Source organism: Cryptosporidium ryanae (assembly GCF_009792415.1).
Source record: "Cryptosporidium ryanae isolate 45019 chromosome Unknown contig_40, whole genome shotgun sequence".
In the NCBI taxonomy this organism is placed as follows: Eukaryota; Apicomplexa; class Conoidasida; order Eucoccidiorida; family Cryptosporidiidae; genus Cryptosporidium; species Cryptosporidium ryanae.
Window position 1 is genome coordinate 16,680 of NW_027125569.1, and position 21,090 is coordinate 37,769.

Genomic DNA, 21,090 nt, shown 5'->3' on the forward strand with positions numbered 1-21,090 from the left:
TCGCAATCCACACAAATGGCCTTTTACCTGCATGCAACATTTTTATGCATGTAAACATTTAAAGGCGCCAATTGATAGTGGAAGCAGGACTGCGTGACCAAAAACAATATACATAGAAGGAGGTAAAATGAGTTAATTCAGAGTGTCTCAATACAAAACAGTGATCAAACGAGAATATATTCCTTCTGTTTCGATTTACCCTCGATCGAAGCAACAATTAAGGCAAAATAGAGTGGCCGTGAGTGAGGCTTTAACATTACTTGTGCATTAACTGGGGAACAAAAGATCAGGTCTGGACATATTGAAGTATATATACAAAAATCAAAAGTAACAATTAATAATAAAAACGGTACAGGTATAAATGAAAGCGAGATCGACACTAACTTATTATCGGTAAATCATCCAGTTTTGTTTTTTTATTCTCAATGGAAGGCTCATCGTCTTTAGCAATTTCAATGACCAAATGCCTTCCATACAAATGGGAGTCCTTAAATTGTTCATAGGCAGATATGGCTTCGAGTTTTCCAAGAAACTCAACAAAACAGTAACCTTTGTTCGTTCCGTCAGGCTTCTTTGGAACTCTAACAGCTGTAACAGTTCCTATAGAACCAAATAAGGAGGTTATATCGGATTTGGTGGCTTGGAATGGCAAGTTCTTAATTAAGAGCTTGTTTGATGCACTGCTCATCGAGGCTCCGCGTTTGTGTAAATTTAGTGAAGAGTATGAATTTGTGGCTTTTTGAGAGCTTTTTGACACCTTTAATTCCAATGTGTGGCCATCAAGAACGACAGACTGCATTTTCCTTATGCAATCCTTAGCGTCCTCCTTACTGCTGAATTCAAGGAATCCGTATCCCATTGACTTTTTGATTATTTTTCCGCTTGGATCTGAAGATGACTTTGTTGAAATTGTGGCCTTTCTGAATCCTTTAAGCTTTCCAAAAACCCTCTCTAAAGCTGAATCACTTGTCAAAAAGTTTAGGTTCTTCACAAATACGTGCGCTATGTTCCCAACATCGTCGCTAGGGTTGGTATCACCGTCTTTCAGTTCTTCCTCTTCATTTTTTTCCTCATTCCCTCTGCTCAGCTGTCTTTCAGAGACAAACATGTTAACAGGAGCCCATTCAACATATAATGGAACGCCTTTAAATCTCTTAAAGGCAATTCTTTTAAAGGCAGAGTTAGCTGAAGACTCTTCCAAATATTGTACTATAGCAATAGTCTTGCTTGGACTTAAACAAAGACGGTTTAGCTGTCCAAATGGAGTGCATATCTTTTGTAGTTCAGACAAAGTAACATGTTCTGAAGGCAAATGCTTTATGATAATGGTATCTTTGCTTCTAACAGTAGTGCCAGGCTTCGCCTCTGCATTCTCATTAAATTTAAATTTTGCTGAGAAAATATCTTCTCCCTGAACTTCAAAAGATTCTACGGAGATCCCTTCTTTTTTTAACCACTCTTTTGTGGCAGAAATTACGTGAGTCTCTATAATCGAAACTCTCGAGGCCAAATTTGAAGACTCCACGTCGATTATATCATGTTTCTCAGCGTTATTTTCACCCTTTAAAAAGGAATTTACCGCAGAGTTACCACTCACATATAGTAAATTCCATGTTTTGCTGTTCTGGGAGGCTTCTTTTTTCTTTTTGAGGGCCTTCATCTTGTAATTACTGGAGTGAACAACAACTTTATTATCCTCCAAAATATTTGACGAATTTTTTATCGGTCTGTTGAACGCAGGACACACCCTTAATAACCTTCCGTGCAGGTAAGTAAGGTGGGAAGACGAAATAGCATTTATCGCGTGTTCCGGAAACTCATATTGAACAAAACCGTATCCCTTTGAAACACCTGTTTCGGAAGAACGTATGATACTTATTTCTTTAATCTCACCCCATTTAGAAAACAGCTCTTTGAGGTCGTCCTCTGTGGTTGAGTACGAAATATTGACAACCATCAATCTAGAGGTTTCTAAAGGGGAGACAGTTGGTTCCCCTTCAAAATTGTCATCGTCCTTGCCCAGTTCACAATCCAACTCAGAATTAGAACTCGAATTGATGTCACCATCACCGGTTGAGAAATCCTCATTCAAACTCAATTTGTCCTCCTTATTCGCTTTCTCGTCCTCTGAATCGGAAAACTGTACATGCTTCCTGACGTCAGACACGCCAGCTTTTGTTGGTTTAACGACTTTAACAAAGACCTTTTTCCCAGAGTTGTAGATGTCCTCCCCACCTTTATCCTCCATTAATTGTTCTGCGGAGTCAAGCCAACTTCGCTCTGACTTTTTTTTCAAAATCCAGTTCTTAAAGTTGTCCTTTTCCTCCTTGTGATTTTTTTCCCTATGTTCGGTCTTTAGTGGGTCACTGTGACCACCATTCCCCTCGTTTCCCGGATTGAATTCGTCGCAGTCAAGTGAGTTTCTCTTGGTATACTGAGAACTTCCAACTGAGTACTTGCTCCATGGTCTGGGTAAGCGTTCAGAGCCCGGAGGAAACGCATACTGTACTGATATTCTACAAGTGTCTATGAAGGTCCCATTAAAATAGTCGATCGCCTTCTTTGCATCCTTCTCAGAAAAAAATCCCACAAATCCGAACTTTCTGCTGATTTCAGCTCCAGCATCCTTTTCAGATTTCCTCCTTACAATCTTTACATCTGTGATGTTACAGCCCAAGGACGATATGTGGTCCTTGAGTCTCTTCTCACTAAGGTATCCCGGGAGGTTCTTCACTATAATGCGAGATGTGCGGCTTTCAGTCTCGTTCCCGGAACTTAAGTCTGGATTTTCCGTCATTTCCCTAAAATTTCGGCCTATTTCCTCTTATTTTCTCCACCAGCCTCTGCATCCTTCTCGCTCGGGAATGCCGCCGAGTCAATACTGACAGCGGCGCCACATGGTGGATTCGTTACGCTGGCAAGGAAGACTAACGGCTGCGAAAAGGGAAGGGAGAGAAGCAGGATAGGGTAAACATGCAAAGTTAGGTGGGTCTACTTGCCACTAGGCTGCGAGAACAGCTCCTCTGTGCTGCTAAAAATGTGTGAATTTCTTATTCTTATTCTTTTTTTCCTGTTGTCAAAGCTGTCGGAGGACGAGGCCTTTGACTTTTTCTTTTTAGACTCGGTCTCGGAAAGGCCTTTAAGGTTGTTTTCCAAGCCAAGTAGCTTCCTTACCCCCGTCTCTCCCCTCGTTTGTCTGATAATATCCTCTAAACTCACCGACTCTGAACTGATTAGGGACTTCCAAATATCCCTAATGTCTTCGTCCAGCCTTAGTTCCTCAATCTCAACATTCTCGTTCAGCGGATAGAGGATGACTCCTTTGAGCAACGAGCAACTTTCACAGGGTTTTTGCGAGTACAGGGAACACCCCGTCCCTGCGGAGGAGCCAGTGCTCCCGGTGCCTCCATTTTTGCACTTGATCCTCCCTGCAACTTGCTGCTGTCTCAGACATCTGACCGCCCTCTTGCACAATAGGCTCCTTATCCACTTTTCCATTTTGGAGTTTGACTGGAGGGGAAAACGAAACAAAGTTAATTCCGCGTTTCTCGCGCAACAGGGGAGACCAAATCGAACTTACCTTTAGCAACTCGTCGTCGACCAAAAGACCATTATGGTACTGTCTGATGAGAGCCAGTAGCGTTATGTCGCTGTTTACCTTCTCATACGGAGATTTGTACACATACTTCCCCGTATTACTGTCCAGAACAATTCTATCGTGAGAATTAACCTTAGACCAAAAGTCGCTGTTGCTCAGGGATATTTGAATTCCTTCCTTAAAGAACAGGCTCTGAATGTCGTATACGCTCAGAGGAACCTTGCTGTTCTTCAGAATACCCAACAATTTGTGGATCAAATAGGATAACGGCTTTTCTTCACTCTTCATTGGTTGAAACTCAAACAGAGATCTTGTGAATTCCCGCCGAAACTCGTTTCGGGTGTCTTTGTTAATCTCCTCATACTCGAACCCTCCTTCCCAGCCGATAGAGACAGAAGCGAGCAACTCCTATTGCTCCGCACGTCACGATCTCCACATTCCGCCCTCTTGGTTTCACACTCACCACCTCTCACTGCCTGCCCTATTACTGCCGTTCGGCGGGAAACGCTGTGAGAGGCCTTCTGCACGGCTCAGTGTGAACGCAGCGGAAAGGGAGGATCTAATTATTTGTTTTGTTTATCTGGGCCGGGCATTCAGTCTTGGAGTAACGACTTTTGGCATCAATTCCACAAGCTCCCTTTAAACGTGCTTTGGAGAGGAGACAGGAAGTCAGTAGGTGCCGTTTTCACCTTGCTCGGTTTGCGAAGCAGTGGTGCACTTACGCGAAACGGGCGGAAGCAGGCGTCTGGATTAAGGGACTTCGGGGAGGAAGCGGCAGGGCGAAAATGAGCCAGTTGAGGAGGGAGTCCGAGACTTGCGACGGGAAATTGAGCAGTCAAGACAGGAGCCGTATGTTCTCCTACTTGAAGGTAAAGATAGCAGTCACGGTTATCGCAAGTTTGATTCTGTTGGTGTTCTACCGTTCAAACGGCGTCAGCAATCTGATGGAGTGGGCCTCCAACAGCGAGAAAGAGAACGCGATTGCGGGGTTGGTAGTGGTGATACTTGCAACCTCTGTGCTAATCTCTGTGTTTGTTCCCCTGGAGCCTATAGTAGTCTCAGCGTCATATTTGTTGTCCAAAGCGTACGGGAACCGCTTCGGCGTTGCTCTAAGTCTGGTCATTGCCATATCCTCGGTCGAGATAAGTTCGATTCTAACTGTTTATTTTATCAGGGCGTTTGTATCCGAGCCTGTCAGAGACAGCATCAAAAGAAGCAGCTATTTCAGTTCGATGAACGCTGTTGTCGGGAAAAGAGGCGCGCTACTGGTCGCATTGGTTAGGCTGATCCCACTCATACCCTTCTCGGCTACCAATTACCTTTTGGGGATAATGGACACAAGCTATCCGAGCATACTCGTTGGGAACCTTGGGTCCCTTCCCATGAGCGTCTTTTTTGTGTTCCTCGGCCTGTCGGCCTCAAACCTGCAGTTCCTGGAGTCGAGAGTGAGTAAAATGAGCATTAGTCCGAGATACAGTATTATGGTTATCGGCGCTGTTTTGGCTATAACTATACTATCTACATTTGCCTTGTTCAGCATTCTGGTGAGTGAATATCGAAAAACCAAGGACAGCGACAGCCACTACGTCATTTTGGACGGCGAACGGGGACAGGCCGACCCAAAGCCAAACGACTTCCGTCAGATTCCCTAGACAAAGGTGCCGCTCCGACGGAGTGTGTCACATGGTGTAGTAAAGCTCCCTCGTCCTGTAGCTCCTGCCGCTTTGACCGGGGAGGACGGGAAAAAAGGGAACGAGGGCGTCCTGACTAGAGATGTACAGGTTGTTGTAGATTCTCCAGTACACGGATCTAACCTTCTTTGCGGGGTGGAACAAGCCCTGAAGGAGATAGTGCAATATAGTTCCGGGTCCCAGGGAGACCCTAAAGGCGTCAATGGCCTCCAGAACCGCCTGAATCAGGTGTGGCGAGTTCTCAAATATGTTCGGCCACAAGTAGTTAAGGAGGTGAACGAGTGCGTCGTTCCTCCCCGTTCCGACCACACCCAAGGCCAAGTGCTTGCAGGCCCAGGCCGCTGTCTGTCTGTGCACCTGGTCTCTGTCTATGAGCGCCACCTCCAGTAACGGTGTGACGGCGTATATGTAATCCTTGGACATCATTCCGATGTACTCGAACATAAAGGAAAGCGTCTTTAGAACGCCGTTTTGCACGTTCAAATCGGGTATTTTGTACTCGTTCATTAGTGCCGGCAAGACCGTGTAGGGCATACAGTTTTCTGCTATGATGGCTATTGCGACCGTTGTGCACACCCGCAGCTGGCGCTCCTGGACTCTTAGGTTGTTCAACAGCGTGACCAGAACGTCCTGCGGTCCAATGGTCCTCGAGATGTATCCAAATGTTTTGACCGATGACCTGCGAATCGATTTCTTGTTAGCCTTAAGGCTGTCCAAGAGATCAAAGCATATTCGATCCCACTCCTTGGGCGACACCATGTCGCCGCCTCTTTTGGCGCACAGACCCAGTAATTCAATGATGTTCTCCTGTACCTTCTCGTGTCTGTTCTTCAGTATGGGCGTCAGTCTTGGCACCAGGTCCTTTATGGGAGGCGTCATTTTGTCAAGTTCTATCTCGGCCACTATCTCCTTCAACGCCCCCAGTATGCTTCCCAGCACTTCCGGATACTCCTCCCCCAAGTACTCGTACAAAAACAAGCCGATGTGAGCAATCATCTGCTCCTCCTCGCACTCCTTCATCACCTTTATCAGCTTAGCCACCAAATCTGCCGCCATCTGCCGCATCTTTGGAGACGGAGTGTTCAATCTCCACCTTACTATCGACGACACCTGCGGCAAGTACTGCTTGGATCTCTTCCCAAGCGTTCTCATGATCTCCCCCACGTCGTCCACGATCGTGCCGTCTTCCTCCTCGCTGGTGTTCTCCTGAAATATGTACAGCACGCCGTCCACCAGCAGCTTTTCGAGTCTATGCTCCATATTCAGCGCCGTTCTCCCCTCGCCCAAAACCCTTCTCAGGGCCTCGAGAGTCATTCTTCTGAACGGCTCGCTGCTGTCTCTCAGAAACAACACGAGGTTCTCGAGAATGGCCTCCTTCCCCACTCTTTTGGAGATGACCAGGGTGGTGCCGATGACTTGCTTGCATATCTTCTTGTCCATTGAGTTCCTTGGCGTCCAGAACTGTCCGAAAAAGGGAGCCAGGTAGGTGCTTCTTATGTACTCCAGCGAAATCTCCTCCGACAGGACGCACTCCTCCGCGACCTTCAACACGACCCTTCGCATTTCTTCCTCCTGCGAGCCAAACTCCCTGATCAGAATCGGAGATATCTGATGTATATAGTAGGCCGCCTGCTCCTTGTCCATTATGGGTAGCAGGTTTCCCATAGTCTTCAAGTACGAAGATAAGCCCTTGCTTCTGTACTCCGTGATGCCCTTCCATATTTGCGGGAACACAGACTGGAATGCCTCTATGCCGTACGGAGAGGAGGCCTCCGCCAGTGCAGATATTGCCAGTGCAGTCATTATCCTTATCTTTTGGTTGTCGTCGTTGAGTCCGTGGCTTATTATGTACACCAGCTTCTTCAGGTGAGGCAGGACCGACGACCCCATTAATATCGCGATTTGCTGGACTATTTTGATCCCTGTGTGCCGCGCCTGCCAGCTCTTTTTGCTCTGACACACGGCCTGGAGAAACATCGCCAGGGACGGAATACCCAGGGAGGAGGCCAGCACTGCGAAGGCCCTGGCAGTTGTGTTGCGTACGTACTCGTCTGGGTGGTCTATGTCCGGCCTCATGGTCGCAATCATGGTTGCCAAGCCGACTGCTTTTGACAGATTTGATATGATTTCCCTCCCCTCCATTCTCGCGTAGTAGTCCTGGTCTATGAGCATTGGCTCTATTACAACCAGTATCTTGTGCACAAACGGCCTCGCCTTCTCGCCCAGTCTCTGCAACAGTCTGTCCATGGTCTTTACCAGCACGTGCCTTTCTTGTTCCTCAAGAGTTGACTGCATCATCAACGGCAGGATGCCGTTCAGCACGAGTTCCACGTGGTCTATCTCGCTGTCCTTTTGCATAGATAATTCTATGAGCTGCTTGGAAGACCTCTTCCGTATCTGTGGCGTTCCGTTTTTTATCTTCAGTAACAACGACAGGACCTCCCTTTCCTTCACGTCTTCGCTGGACAAATCCTCCCCAGACACGCCCGCAAACAGCTTTCCGAAGAACTGGTAGTCCTCCAACTTGAGAGCCAGCTCACCCAGCTCCTCGTGGTGCACCACTCTGGCCGCGCTGGTGTTGCTCTCCGCGGCCTCGTTCCTGACGTCCTCGGCGTTGCTCGCACCCTTGTCTCCCTCTGCGGGTATTTCGTACAGCTCCATCTCAGACTCCGCCGCCTTGAACTTGCTCCTCAGATTCCTCCTCATCTCCTCGTATCCCTCGGGCGGCTCCAGTATCTCGTATCCCTCCACCGGAAGCATCTCGTTCAATTCCTCGTCCGTGTACTCCCTGTGTCCGTCGCCAAAGGACCCGGCCTTTCCAACCGTTCTTGAACTCCTCGCGTCACTGGTGTTGTCCGCAGCAGCACTCCTCTCCCCGGTTCCCCGTCTCGGGTCGCCGTCACTGGCTCCGGCTTCGCTCTTCTCCGCGACGATCCGACTCGAATCCCATCTCGACTTCTTGCACTGCCGGCCGGCCTCCCTCGCATCCACGCCGTCTTCCTTTCTGATCCCACCTGCGTCAGGCGGCTTGTCCTCGCACGAAACTATGTCCCATCTTTTCTTCCTTCTCTTGGAGACTCCCACGGCAGTCTCACCCTCTTTGCCAAGTCCTCGTCTGTCCTCAGGCTCCCCCGGTTCAACGCCACCCTCCTCCGGCCTCGGTGAGTCGGACATGCAGTCACTCCGAATTACAGGTCCAAGCGCCGCTCTTCGTCTTCCACGTAGTCCGGGGCTGCTCGCCACCTCTCCTTTGTTAGCTCTTCTCGGTAGAACAGAATACCGTCTGCGGCAGCAAAACCACTCTTTAACCTCGTTTTTCCATAACAGGTACCCCTTTGTATCTTAAATAGCCAAGGGCTGATAGCCGTATGCGCCTCTCCACTCTCCCGCTCCGGACCAAAGGTTCTGTCAAAAGCTTCAAAACCTATTTCACTATTCACGCTAATTCCCTCTTGAGTTACCACTTTTCCACCCGACCCGTACTCTGCTTTTGCTTGGCGCCAGTCCCACTCCCGTATGATGACAAACACGGAATCGAGGCTTCGCAGATAAAGGATTCACGGCTTCTCAGTGCTGAGTTGGACGACTCAGCAGCCAACCGGGGATTTAGAGGGAGCAACTGCCTGGTATGTCGGATCTACACGGACCCCGAGCGCCTCGCACCGCCTCACGCCCGTTTACACTAAGAAAACAGGCCAAATGCCGTTCGTACAGTACGAAAAGTCACAGTATTTGCAGGTAAACCCGGTCTCGCTTTGCTGGACGCCGAACAGCACAGCTTCTCTTCACAAATCCCGTCGGGTCAGTCCACCGGGTCTGAACCAGCCCGGTTGCCGCCGAAAAGTCCAGACTGCTCCCGTGCGGGGGTTTTCACAGGTTGTTAGGGAAGGAGGAGCTACAAAGGGAAGAAGGTCATTCTGATACTACCGCCAACGGTTAAAGGAAACATCACGGAAAGAACACAAACAACAAGATTTTCCCCACGCGACCATATTTGTCTGGGGCTTCGTTTCGGGTTGCTGGGTTTCCCGGTTAAGAGTGCCGACTGCAAGCGTACCAAAAAAAGTGGGGTGGGAGCACTCGTTCGTGTCTTGTTTTGGAAGACTTATTTTTCCCAGCATCTTTTCATGCAGTTCTCAACCCAATTTTCTGTACTTTGAATTGTGGAAAGAGTGTAGGGTCCGATTTTCCCAAAAACCTCCAACACACGGCCGGTCACATGCTACGGACTCCGACCCAGGGAGGGAGAGGACGTCCTCTGCCTCGCAACGTGTGCTAGTTTGGCTTACTCAGACGCTTGTCCCTCAATGTTCCGCTTTCGCCATATGGTTTTGTCCGATTCCGTATTTTTAGATTTTCTTTAAGCTTTGCATAAATAAAAAAAAAGTGGGGATTGGACTTCCCCCCATGACCCGCTTCCTTGGGAATCCATATGGAAGGCTTATTTGTTCTAATTTCATACGTAAATTTTACTTAAAAAGTGGGGTTCGTCAAAATAAAACAGAATTTCAAGTTTTTTTTCTTTGTGTGGAATAATAATACGAGAAGACCTTTTCGGTACATTCATTTAAGGAGTAACTTGAAATTAGTATATTTAAAGACCTTCTTGGGAGCTCAAGGTAGGTTTAGGCGAGCTTTAAGAAACGGATTATTGCATTAAAGATCTCGGACGAGATACGGGAAGTAAACGGTGTTTCTTTTCTGGCCAGCCATATAACCGAAGACGCACGTGAGTGGGAGTAAACGTACACATTGACTTGCCTTTGGCCGGCGTTGGCCCGCACGTGTCTGTCACTGAGGCATCTTCCTCCGATTGCTTGGCGTAACGGGTTGGGGGAGCAGGATACGAGAAAAGGAAATCCTTTCTTTGCTCCGACTTTGATTTAAATTTACTTACTTCCTTCTAAGCAGAAACGAAAAATGAGAGAAATCATTCATATCCAGGGAGGACAGTGTGGCAATCAGATAGGTGCCAAGTTCTGGGAAGTTATTTCCGACGAGCACGGAATTGATCCAGTAAGTTTACACACAACCGGGTTCTCTCGTTTTTGAGAAAAAGGGAGAGAAGCGAACTCCTAATTTGAACGAAAAATAACTCCTTCCCCGTCTAGACCGGCACTTACCACGGCGAATCTGACCTGCAAATGGAACGCGTGAATGTCTTTTACAACGAGGCATCCGGTGGACGATATGTACCGAGAGCGATATTGGTGGATTTGGAACCGGGAACCATGGACTCCGTCAGAGCCGGACCGTTTGGGTCGCTTTTTAGGCCGGACAACTTCATCTTCGGACAAAGTGGTGCAGGCAATATCTGGGCCAAAGGTCACTATACTGAGGGAGCTGAGTTGTTGGACGCAGTTATGGACGTAGTCAGACATGAGGCAGAGGCCTGTGACTGTTTACAGGGATTCCAAATTACCCATTCACTGGGTGGTGGCACTGGATCAGGTATGGGCACTCTTTTGGTCGGAAAGATTCATGAGGAGTTTCCAGATCGTATCTTGCAAACCTTCTCCGTTTTTCCGTCACCGAAGGTCTCTGATACAGTTGTTGAGCCGTACAACGCGACTTTGTCTATTCATCAACTGGTAGAAAATTCGGATGCAGTTCAAGTTATCGATAATGAAGCTCTGTACGACATCTGCTTTAGGACCTTGAAGCTCACGAATCCGTCCTATGGCGATCTGAATCACCTGGTATCTGTCGCTATGTCCGGAGTCACTTGCTGTTTGCGTTTCCCGGGCCAACTTAACAGCGACCTCAGGAAAATGTGCGTTAACTTGGTGCCATTCCCGAGACTTCACTTCTTCATGATTGGATTTGCCCCTTTAACGTCAAGGGGCTCGCAGCAGTATAGATCCCTGTCGGTTGCAGAGTTAACCCAACAGATGTTCGATGCCAAGAACATGATGTGCGCCTCTGACCCGAGACACGGAAGATACCTCACCGCCAGCGTTATGTTCAGAGGCAGAATGTCCACCAAGGAGGTCGACGAACAGATGCTCCTTGTTCAGAACAGAAACTCCTCATACTTCGTTGAATGGATACCAAACAACATCAAGTCCTCCGTGTGCGACATCCCACCAAAGGGCTTGAAGATGGCCTCAACTTTTGTCGGCAACTCTACCGCGATTCAGGAGATGTTTAGACGCGTTGCTGAACAGTTTACCTCCATGTTCAGGAGAAAGGCCTTTTTACACTGGTACACCGGCGAAGGTATGGATGAAATGGAGTTCACCGAGGCTGAGAGCAACATGAATGATCTGGTTTCCGAGTACCAGCAGTACCAAGACGTCCCTGTGGAGGAGGACGAGTATCCTGAAGAAGATCACCAAATTGACGCATAAGTTGGAAAATAAGGGAGGGTGTATCTGTGAGGTATCGGTATCCTTTCAGTTCGAATTTGTTAACAATTTGTTTCCATTGTTAAAGGTGGTCTGGGTGAAGAGCTCGTCGGGGCTCTTTTTCACCAAGCTATTGACTCGATCTGTTGTCACAGTCGTCGCTGGACGGAATTGAATGGATTATTCCAAGTGTAGCCTTTTTGAGTCTCACAACGAGTCACATGCCGTATTTCATTGTTCTCGTTCAGGTGCCATTGCACACGGGACGAGATGCGCTCAAATACGAGTTGATGGTTGGAGAGAAGGGGAGAGGAGTGAATGATGAATGGAGAGTGGATAGAGGATTAGATTTCCTAGTTTCACATTAGTGCGGAGACGCCATAATTTGCATATTTCCCTCTTGGTTCTTTCCCGTTGTCTGGGCTCCCGGGTGTCCTCCGGGCCTTTTCACCTTGCCATCTCCAGCAGCGAGGCACGGCTTGCATCCGGCCTCGTCACTTTTGCGTTAGGTCTGCCGGCCACCGCATGCAAGTACAGGGACCGGTTTGCATGTATGCCTTGCATGCACGAGGGAGCGGCCGAGGCGGCACTCGTTTGAATGCGCTCTTACGAGAGTCACAAAAGGTAGTTCGGAAGAGTCAGGGGAGTAGAGTGGTTATGCTACGGACAGAACAGGTTTTCAATGTGAGCTCAGGCTGGAAAAAAGAGAAGACAGTGAGCCGAGTATATAAAAATTTATGGTTGCGCTATATCACAACGTCAAAGATGGAAGACTTTTCTTGGCTCGTACTATTGTTTTTGCAGTCTGCCTTGGCTTCCTCCGCTCGATAAGAGTTGATGTTCTCCAGTATTCGTTCTACTCTGTGAATGCTCTTTTGAACGTTAAAGTCATGGCTGCTCGGCACGAAGTCGTCTTTCCCGTCGCTAGTGTGAGAGTAAAAGCCCTCAATCTCGGAGGTAGCTCCATTTCCCTTAGTTTTCTTGTCAGTGGAATTTCGGACGTTCAAAAGCGCGTCCTCGACCTGCGTTATGTTTCTCTTCTTGCTCTCCTCGACGCTATTCGGGTTTGGATCGTCGTAGGCCCATCTGACGGAAATGGGCTCGTTTTGTTCCTTGAATAGCACCTGGTTCTCCATAGCGGCTTTCGCGAACTCCGCGGAAGCCCTGTATTTAAAGCGAACGAAAGCAATGTTTTTGCTTGGAATTATTCTTATGTTTTCTATCGGACCCCAGACAGAAAATTCTTTCTTGATGACCTTGTTCAAACTCTCCAGGTAATTTGATTTTGATCTGTTTATGTACAAGTCGCCCAAAAATATAGTTTTACACTCCTTGTTAAATGAACCCGTTCCCGTCATGTCATCCTTATGTTGGGCATGTCTCTCTCTCCCGAAAACGTCGTACATCGGAGAGATGGCCGAGTCATCCTCCTTCGTTGGAATTCGATGATAATACTTGCACTTAGAGCCGTTTACACAGCATCCCTTCGCGAAGTACAGACAAAAGTAGGTAGAGGCACCGGATTGGTCCTGGTCGGCTTTCGTCCAACCAACATCCTTTTCGGGGTTGCACTTCGTTTTGGAAGCTATCTTTCCCCTTTTATCATAGTCGTACTGATACTTACCGTACCAAATGTTATAGTGTTCACCTCCCTCTTTGTATGCCAAGTTGCTTTGCAGCGACCCGTCACTCTGAACCCTCGCTGGTCTTTTCAATTCTTTTATGGTTGGTTTATTGTCTTTCTCCGTCGGGAGCCCGGTCATCGTTTACGCTGCCTTTAAATGTCTGACTCAAAATGTACGACCTCGCTCCCATAGTCCCGGCTGTGTCCCAGTCACCTGCCACTGCTTTCGCATCTGCAACTCCCCGCTATTTTAACACCGGAAGCCAGCAGGCTTCACGTACTATTCACGGATGCAAGTCTTCTTGACAAGGAGCGGAAACCTAGGCCTGACCGAGAGCTAACCAGTCTAAATCAAGCTTCTGCTTTACCTATTCGTGTAGCTGCTTTCTAACTGGCCAAGCAACCGACACTCCCCGAATCATATTGTCTGCCGCCACGTGGCGCCGGCGCCTCCGGGATTGTGGGAGGGAAATTATACTCTATTAACAAACCTATCTTGTGCGAGTTAGAGAGAGGCCTTCGGGAAGAAGAGCGAAATATAAGTTTACTTTGAAATGGAGCAACATGCTGGCCACCCAGACGGAATGGACGATGGAGGAGCTGAGAGGTCGATGATTGCGAGAAATAAAGGGGTTGTTGACTCTGGCCGAGAAGGGAGTGCTGAGAGGTCTGTGAATCCGTCTCAGTATTATGTTGATTTGTTTTATAGTCAGCTCGCCTACTCATACTTTGAGTCTTTGTATCTTCTTTCTCTTAAGAAGTCTCTTAACGGTAGGTGTAGCCACGGCTGTTCGCTGAGAGGAGGAAGCAACGTTTGCCCGGACTTTGATTCGCTTTACTACCTCTCGAACAGTGGAATAAAGAACGCCCTTGGAGTTTGCTCCGACAGATCTAAAGACTACGGGCCTCAAACGAGACTGACGAACTCGGTTTTCTTCAGAGACTGCCTTAATCAAGTATTATTGGCACAGTTTTATGACAGCTTTGTCGAAGTTCCAGCAGTACCTGGTTGTGATGTAACAACGGAGTTCTCTCTTATTGGCGATTATGAGTGCAGCGACAAGGCCTTTTCCTATCCTAGCGAGAAGAAGTATTCCATCAATCCTTGGGAAAGGTATCATGTTTCAATATTAATTAGGGCTATCTTTGTATTCGTGTTTTTTGATGTATCAAAGGAATTGTACATTATTCTAATATCTCTCTATTTTTTGTATGTCAGGGGCTTTTTTGATGGAATACAGGAGCTATTTGAAAGGATTTCATCTAATCATCCAATGGAAGCTACACTCGCCGATTTGAGGAGAAGAAGAGCCGAACTTGAGCTTGAAACTGCTCAGCGTGTGGAGAACGAAACAGCAGAACTTGTTGAGACGAATATTGACACGAAGGATGGTATCGGCGAGGTGGATGTTGAAAGCAAGGCAGCTGAAGAGGCAGCGTACGGCAGCGAGGAACCAGAACAAGTAGACGAATTCCCCGGTTCAAATCGCGAAAATCTGAGTCCTGAGGAGGTGGATGACTGTGATATCCGTGGTCCAGAGTTAAATGAGGAGGTTGACGGTTCATCAAACACACAACAGGAGAAAGTGTCTTCTGTCTCGCATGAAAAGGATGATATAAATAACAAAGAGAACAAAAGGATGAATTATTACTTCATCGTGCTTTACCAGACAGTTGGAATGTATATACTAACTCTTATGCCCTGGTGGAATCCTGATCCAACGTATTTAATATAATAAAATCAATAAACACCGTAGATTACCGTTCTACTGCTGCTATAACATTTATTTAAACTTAAAAATCTGACTGTTCTGTTCCTTCAAGGTAGTTTTAGTCACTTTTTAGAGTTCTCTTTTGGCCTTTCAGCATTTCTCAGTCTATTAAAAACCTCTGACTAATTGTTTAAATTTTTGTTTGGAGGTTAAAAAGAACAAGTGGAGAAAACAAACCTACCTCCAATTCTCTTCGTGATATGCCTGAACAAAATATGCACTCGTTGTTTATATCAAAGTGGATAAAGGGATTTACCATGTTCATTTGCCTTATTACCTCCAATGATGCCTGATCACTAATCGAGTTAAAGTCACCAATTCTAGCCGAGAAACAACAAAAAGGAGAGAGGGGGGGGGGGGGGGNNAAAAAGGGGGGGGGGGGGGGGGGGGAGGTAATACGTCAGTACTCTATCGTGCTTTGCTTCTCTTCCTGGTAATGCCAAAACAAAAGAGTCGCATCCACCCCTCGGCTCCCATCGTTTCAGTTTAATGAACTAACCTCTTTACGAATAATCCCTTTTGACACCTGACCATTCTCACTAATGTTGAAATTAAATGCAAGTGGGTAGATATGTTGTGCTATTGCAAAATACAGGCTATTTTATGATTCAAATATTGCCTCAATTTTGTCTCAAAACCAGATCCTTTAAACAGTTTATCATTCACATACGCAATATAAATGGTAAAATCTTATTGTTGAGTGGCCCTAGAAAGGGTAAGAAAAGTGAATGACTTAAGCGCCTTTTTCAAGGTTCCCGGTTTTAACGCATTCTAATCTAGTGAAAGGAACTTATCAAAACCTCTCAATATTGCCTTGGAGCTAATTAATCCATTTATCTTCAAACCTCACATTTAAAGTTTGGTTTGATTTCTTATAGGCATTCTTTTCGTCCACAGTTTCACTGCTTTTGCTAATGTTCAATTCCTTGCTAGAATTATCTCTGCTGTTTTGATTACTGCTGTTTTCACAATAGTCTCTGGCGTTTCCTTTTGAGTTAATATCGCTTTTTCCACTAGAACTTACGAGGCTTCCAACTCTGTCTGTTCTAAAGCCAGCGTCACTTTCGTTGTTTCTGGCTTTGGAATCGTAGTTGTTGATGCTGTTATCCCTCTTGTCCCTATTGTGGTTAGATAATGAACTGTTGTTGACACTGTCATTAGTGTTTTTAATGCCTTTAGCCCCGTCTTCCTCGCAATCGATTAAACAACTGTTGAGTTCTGAGTAATTGGAACTCTTTATTTTTGAACCAAATGATAATTTTGATGCTCTTAGTGAAGAACGACTGCTTGATCTTGATTTTCTCACAATTGTGCCGTCTAATATTTGTTTCCAGTACTTGAGTGGCTTTTTCTTTTCTGAATTGTATATTTGATTCATCCATATATTTTCACTTTGCTTGTTTGGACATATAAATATAATTGATTTGTCACCTTTCACAGAACACTCAAAACCGAAATAAACACAATTATCGCCATTGGACGTTGACAATGCTCTTATGTTGCTTACTTGTGTCTTATCTAGGACACTAATAATGGTGCTGCATACGGCCTCAGAGATTGAATATTCATCTAATAACACATCATGTGATAGGTTTTTGTCAAAGTTATCTTGTGATGCAATGTAAAGCTTTGACTTTGTAAGCAGTGCAATTTTCTGATTCATCTGTTCTGTTTTGTTGAAAATTATATGAAGCTTCTCTAAATGGATTACCGGGTCTTTTCCAACTCTCAGTATTGAGGAAATAAGCAAATTATCACCCGATTTTCCTGACATTTTCCTTGAAAGCTTTCTGTTCAATCTTATTGACATTAAATCGGGTATATCTAATTCTCTTTCTTCATAATACTCACTCCCATCCTCGTCCTCATATATTAAAGTTTCCTTATTGTAATGATGATCACTTTGAGCAAGAAACAATAGTTTTTCTCTTTCGTTCTCTGGGTTTTTAGGAACTACATCTATCAACGGGACATCTTTATTTACATTTGACTTAGCAATTTTTATATTAGAGCCCTTTTTAGATAAGGTTTTAATGCATAATCTCGCAGCTCCCACATTAAATATACACGATTTAACGTCATTATCCTCACCCCTGAGCATTGATATCCATTTTTCTGCTATATCAAATGACTTGCACGAAAAAATCCATGCCTCAATGGTATTTCCACCCATCACGTTGCTTATTTCAAAACCATCCTGAATTATATTGAATTCAGTTTCTGCGGCTCCCAAGTATCTAGATGTTTCTGGTGTAACTGAATTTGAGTGTATTGACTGAATTCTAATATTAGTCTGTCTCACGTCTGCGATAAATAGTGAATTTTTGGGTCTTTCTATCCTCCCAAAAAATATGGGAATATTTATTTTTAGTATTCCAGGAGATATCACCGGCAACTCTTTTGATTGTTGATCATTATCTAAATTGTTTTTAACTTGATTGGTATTCTTTAAAATGGTGGGCGACGTCTGATTAGCGTCTTCCGCATATATTTGATCCATGTTATTGGGGTCATATAGAATTATAAATGGGAAGCAGTATTTGATTGCTATTTTTGTAAGTTTCAGATCTTTATTCTCTCTTTCCTTGCTATAAACACAAACACCCATTAGATCGCCTGAAAAGTGTATTTGTGATTCATAATATTCCTCAGACAACATTTTTTCTTCTTTTGATCTCCCGTTCACCTCCAAACTCTTGTCTCTTCCTATTGTAAATATCTCCATTTTTGTTTCCTCCTCGTCCTTAGCGACGCTTTCTGAGTCTGATAACGCCTTAATTACATTCATATCGTCATGATGATTTTCATTTTTACTTGTAAAATCAACTTTAAATGCCTCATTTTTCTTATTCGTTATATTTGTGGATTTCTTTTGCTTTGTGCCCTTCCAGTTTCTAAGTCCAAGCCATTCCTGTATTTTCAAATCATTTTTAGTCCTTGTAGCAACTTTTGTTTTAACAGTTGCTGTCATCGCAGACTTTGGAGCAGTTAAAGGATTTGTAATGTTCTTTAGTTTATCGTTTTGTATTACCTTTAATTTATTTGTAAATATTTTATGAACCCTTGCTCTTTTGGATCTATCTTCGACATTCTCTCTGCCGTAAACTTTAACATTGATTGGGCCGATTTCCTCCACTACTGATAAATCTCCCATAGATATTTTCTTAATTGCATCTGATAATTTAATTGCGTGATTTGTGTGTTCCTGGGTATATTTGTCTGTATCTTCCAATATTTCATTTATTGTCTCCAGATTTAAATTCCAATAAGGAACACTTAAATGCTGTAGTTCAGGGGCAAATACTTTGTAGTTTGGATCTAACGTGCCCTTGACCACATTACTTATTTTCACGTATCTATTTAATGCGTGACTTGGAGAATCCTTTGCGAGTTGAAGAATAATACTTACTTCTCCGCATATGCTAACCAATATTTCCTTTAAGTTTACACAACTTTGTATGATATCCTCACCACCTCTTTCTAGTTTGTTCGAAAGTAAACTAAGTTCTGTAAACAACAGTTTTTCTTCAGAGTTAATAGCTTTTGTTAGTGATTTTTGTGAATCCTCAACATTTAGCAAATTGCTCTCGAAAATGTTTTTCCTTTGTTCTGCAGAACCTGTTATCTCCAATATTTTTTGTGACATGTAAAATGAAGCTGAGTTTAGCGAAGACAGCGACTGAAGTAGTATTTGCCTTGCTCGTGGAGTTGCTTCCGACAAAGTTAATAACAAATGCGAACCGTGACCATCTATAATTATACATGTTTCGCATATCATCAAATAGCTGCAACTTGTACAGCAATAAGTTAACTCTTTATTCTTATGCCTTTTGCACATGTTCCTTTGTTTTAGTTGCAAGTTCTTCGAGGTTTCAGATCTATCCAATGCTGAATGCTTAACTGAAATGATGTCATGGTAACTTCCTGCGGAAACGTGGTTTGTATGTGCACATGAAGCACAGTAAAAACACATGCATGTACTACAGTAAAGAGTACTTGGCAGTATCCAACAGTGCATGCAAACCCTGTTTTCCATGTTTACCTTAAAATCATCGTTTGAACCAAAGTTATCAAATAGTTTTTCAAATATGTTGTGTTTGCCTTGGAAAGGACTTTGTTCTGTTTTATTCAAGTCAGTCGAATCATTTTTATCGCTTTTGCCTCCAGTGTTGCCTTCTTTTTTGCTCTTATTTTCTTCATTTTTTCTTTCCTTATCTACCTCAACTGCCATATTTTACTTGGACAAACTGCTTTGTTCTTCCAAAGCAACGACAGCTCCGCACCTATGTTTTGAAGTTCTTAGAGTACTCTAAATAATCTGAACAAAAAATGTCCGCAGTCAAGCACACATCCCAATCGTTGATGTTTGATTTTTTCCTTTATTTCAGACAGTTTTCCAATTGTCTTATAAGATAGTACTCAGTAATCGTAATCGTTCCAATTGAAAGTGGTTATCTATCATTTAAAAATACCTTAATTACTTGCATGAATTCCAGCTTTATTCGCTTTGATAAAAATTTAAGTATATATATATTTATGTCAAGTCTAAGGACGACATGACATAAAAAAATTATTATTGTATGTGCTAAATCGGAAGCTAAAAGGCAGAAATATAAACTATGCAAATTGACAATTAGATTCAAATATTCCAACTCTCTCCTGAATAACACACACATATTTACCAACTGAAATACGACCTGATTTATATATTGTCCACCTCAAAATCTTTGCAATGTGGGGAAATGATGCATGCATGCAATCCCGCGGAAGTCCCGCTTCATTGGGATTAATACTGCGAATATTTTCAATAAGAACCCTATTGTGAGGAAATTGAATCCAACTCTGATCAATTTCGGTGGTGGAAGCACTGGTTGGCGGCGGTATGGAGAAGGAGAAGTTTCCTTCTGTGAATATAACCGTAGTTGGACATTTAATGTCAGAAAGCAGTTTTTGATTTATGCTCGAGTGGGCATTGATATTGTTGTTTAAGTGGTTATTCAACGAATTTGGAGTGCTACTCCAAGTTATCATTTTCGGATTTTGCTTAACGAAAGCAGTGACTACACATGAAATGTTTAAAACCTTGCATGTATACCTTAAAAGCTTGCCAATAATAAAAATAACATCCTTCATGTCCTTAAAATACTTGTTTGCGGGCAAAGAGGGGTCTTTATTTTCTACAAAATTGTGCATCCCGATAATTGATGTGATAGAATCAATTACTATAAGCTTTAAATCTTTAAGTTCATTACTTTTGATGTTTTGTATATTGTAGAAGAAATTTGTAAGTTGTTTGTAGTCACTTACTGTAACCACGCTTATATTAGACAAAAGATGTTGGACGCTATGGCTTAGCTTAGAGCTGCTTTGCGTCCACTGAGAACTTGTGTTTGTGTTATTTTCGTTTTCTCCGGAAAGCTTTTCAAAACAATTCTTAATATAAGTGGCATCGAAGCTATTGTTTGTGGTTTGGATATATAAAACGCTACAACGCGAATTGCACTCGGCTTTTTCGCATTCCCCTTCATCTACACTAAGAGAGTTGAACATGGTTTTAGATATCATCCAGTGAACCGCTCTACGTATAGCAGATAGATCCTGACCAAAAAACTCCGTAATTTCTCCCAATAATAGGCCTCCATCAAAAAAGTCCGTTAAGCACTCCGACCCAAGATCAACTCCCGAATTGTTGTTATTATTCCATTGATTTTTAGCTTCTTCTAACAGTTTCAATCCATTCTTAAATCCGACAGAAAATTCACCATTCTTACTCGATAGTGATGTTAAGTCTAACAACATGCTTTTCGGAAAAGAAGTTATTCTTTCCCTACATTTCGAATATATTTCTGCCAATTTTTTTTTCCCCAATCCCTTCTCTTTTAGGCCACTAAGCAATAGTTGAGGAACAGTGTTTATCCCCAGACTTCTGAGTTTTTTCTCAGTCTCATTGTCTAAATCCAATATTTCCATTAATCCAGGTAGATTCTCCATATTAACGTTCCGGCTATTCATTTAGGAATAAAAGTGATAACTTACATTTATGGACTAGTTTTCGGCT

General features: G+C 44.1%; 9 protein-coding genes across 9 annotated transcripts; 3 read left to right on the forward strand and 6 right to left on the reverse strand.

Moving 5' to 3' along the window:
* Positions 1-379: 379 nt before the first annotated feature.
* On the reverse strand, positions 380-2,797 carry FG386_002306 (5x RRM Mrd1p like; the record flags this gene model as incomplete). The annotated part of the gene is made up of 1 exon (XM_067341668.1): positions 380-2,797. The coding sequence occupies one exon, from the start codon at positions 2,795-2,797 to the stop codon at positions 380-382; it is 2,418 nt and encodes an 805-aa protein (XP_067195869.1).
* Positions 2,798-2,991: 194 nt separating this feature from the next.
* On the reverse strand, positions 2,992-3,886 carry FG386_002307 (uncharacterized protein; the record flags this gene model as incomplete). Its single annotated transcript, XM_067341669.1, has 2 exons — positions 2,992-3,510; positions 3,581-3,886. 2 exons carry the CDS (start codon positions 3,884-3,886, stop codon positions 2,992-2,994), a joined length of 825 nt encoding a protein of 274 aa, XP_067195870.1.
* A 497-nt stretch (positions 3,887-4,383) lies between these two features.
* On the forward strand, positions 4,384-5,250 carry FG386_002308 (uncharacterized protein; the record flags this gene model as incomplete). The annotated part of the gene is made up of 1 exon (XM_067341670.1): positions 4,384-5,250. One exon carries the CDS (start codon positions 4,384-4,386, stop codon positions 5,248-5,250), a length of 867 nt encoding a protein of 288 aa, XP_067195871.1.
* Positions 5,251-5,277: 27 nt separating this feature from the next.
* FG386_002248 (splicing factor 3B subunit1-like HEAT repeat containing protein) lies at positions 5,278-8,463 on the reverse strand (the record flags this gene model as incomplete). The annotated part of the gene is made up of 1 exon (XM_067341610.1): positions 5,278-8,463. One exon carries the CDS (start codon positions 8,461-8,463, stop codon positions 5,278-5,280), a length of 3,186 nt encoding a protein of 1,061 aa, XP_067195811.1.
* A 1,746-nt stretch (positions 8,464-10,209) lies between these two features.
* FG386_002249 (beta-tubulin) lies at positions 10,210-11,639 on the forward strand (the record flags this gene model as incomplete). The annotated part of the gene is made up of 2 exons (XM_067341611.1): positions 10,210-10,305; positions 10,401-11,639. 2 exons carry the CDS (start codon positions 10,210-10,212, stop codon positions 11,637-11,639), a joined length of 1,335 nt encoding a protein of 444 aa, XP_067195812.1.
* A 743-nt stretch (positions 11,640-12,382) lies between these two features.
* FG386_002250 (cell cycle control cwc2-related protein) lies at positions 12,383-13,399 on the reverse strand (the record flags this gene model as incomplete). Its single annotated transcript, XM_067341612.1, has 1 exon — positions 12,383-13,399. One exon carries the CDS (start codon positions 13,397-13,399, stop codon positions 12,383-12,385), a length of 1,017 nt encoding a protein of 338 aa, XP_067195813.1.
* Positions 13,400-13,814: 415 nt separating this feature from the next.
* On the forward strand, positions 13,815-14,996 carry FG386_002251 (uncharacterized protein; the record flags this gene model as incomplete). The annotated part of the gene is made up of 1 exon (XM_067341613.1): positions 13,815-14,996. One exon carries the CDS (start codon positions 13,815-13,817, stop codon positions 14,994-14,996), a length of 1,182 nt encoding a protein of 393 aa, XP_067195814.1.
* Positions 14,997-15,852: 856 nt separating this feature from the next.
* Positions 15,853-19,263, reverse strand: FG386_002252 (uncharacterized protein; the record flags this gene model as incomplete). The annotated part of the gene is made up of 1 exon (XM_067341614.1): positions 15,853-19,263. The coding sequence occupies one exon, from the start codon at positions 19,261-19,263 to the stop codon at positions 15,853-15,855; it is 3,411 nt and encodes a 1,136-aa protein (XP_067195815.1).
* A 386-nt stretch (positions 19,264-19,649) lies between these two features.
* FG386_002253 (uncharacterized protein) lies at positions 19,650-21,044 on the reverse strand (the record flags this gene model as incomplete). Its single annotated transcript, XM_067341615.1, has 1 exon — positions 19,650-21,044. One exon carries the CDS (start codon positions 21,042-21,044, stop codon positions 19,650-19,652), a length of 1,395 nt encoding a protein of 464 aa, XP_067195816.1.
* Between the last annotated feature and the right edge of the window lie 46 nt (positions 21,045-21,090).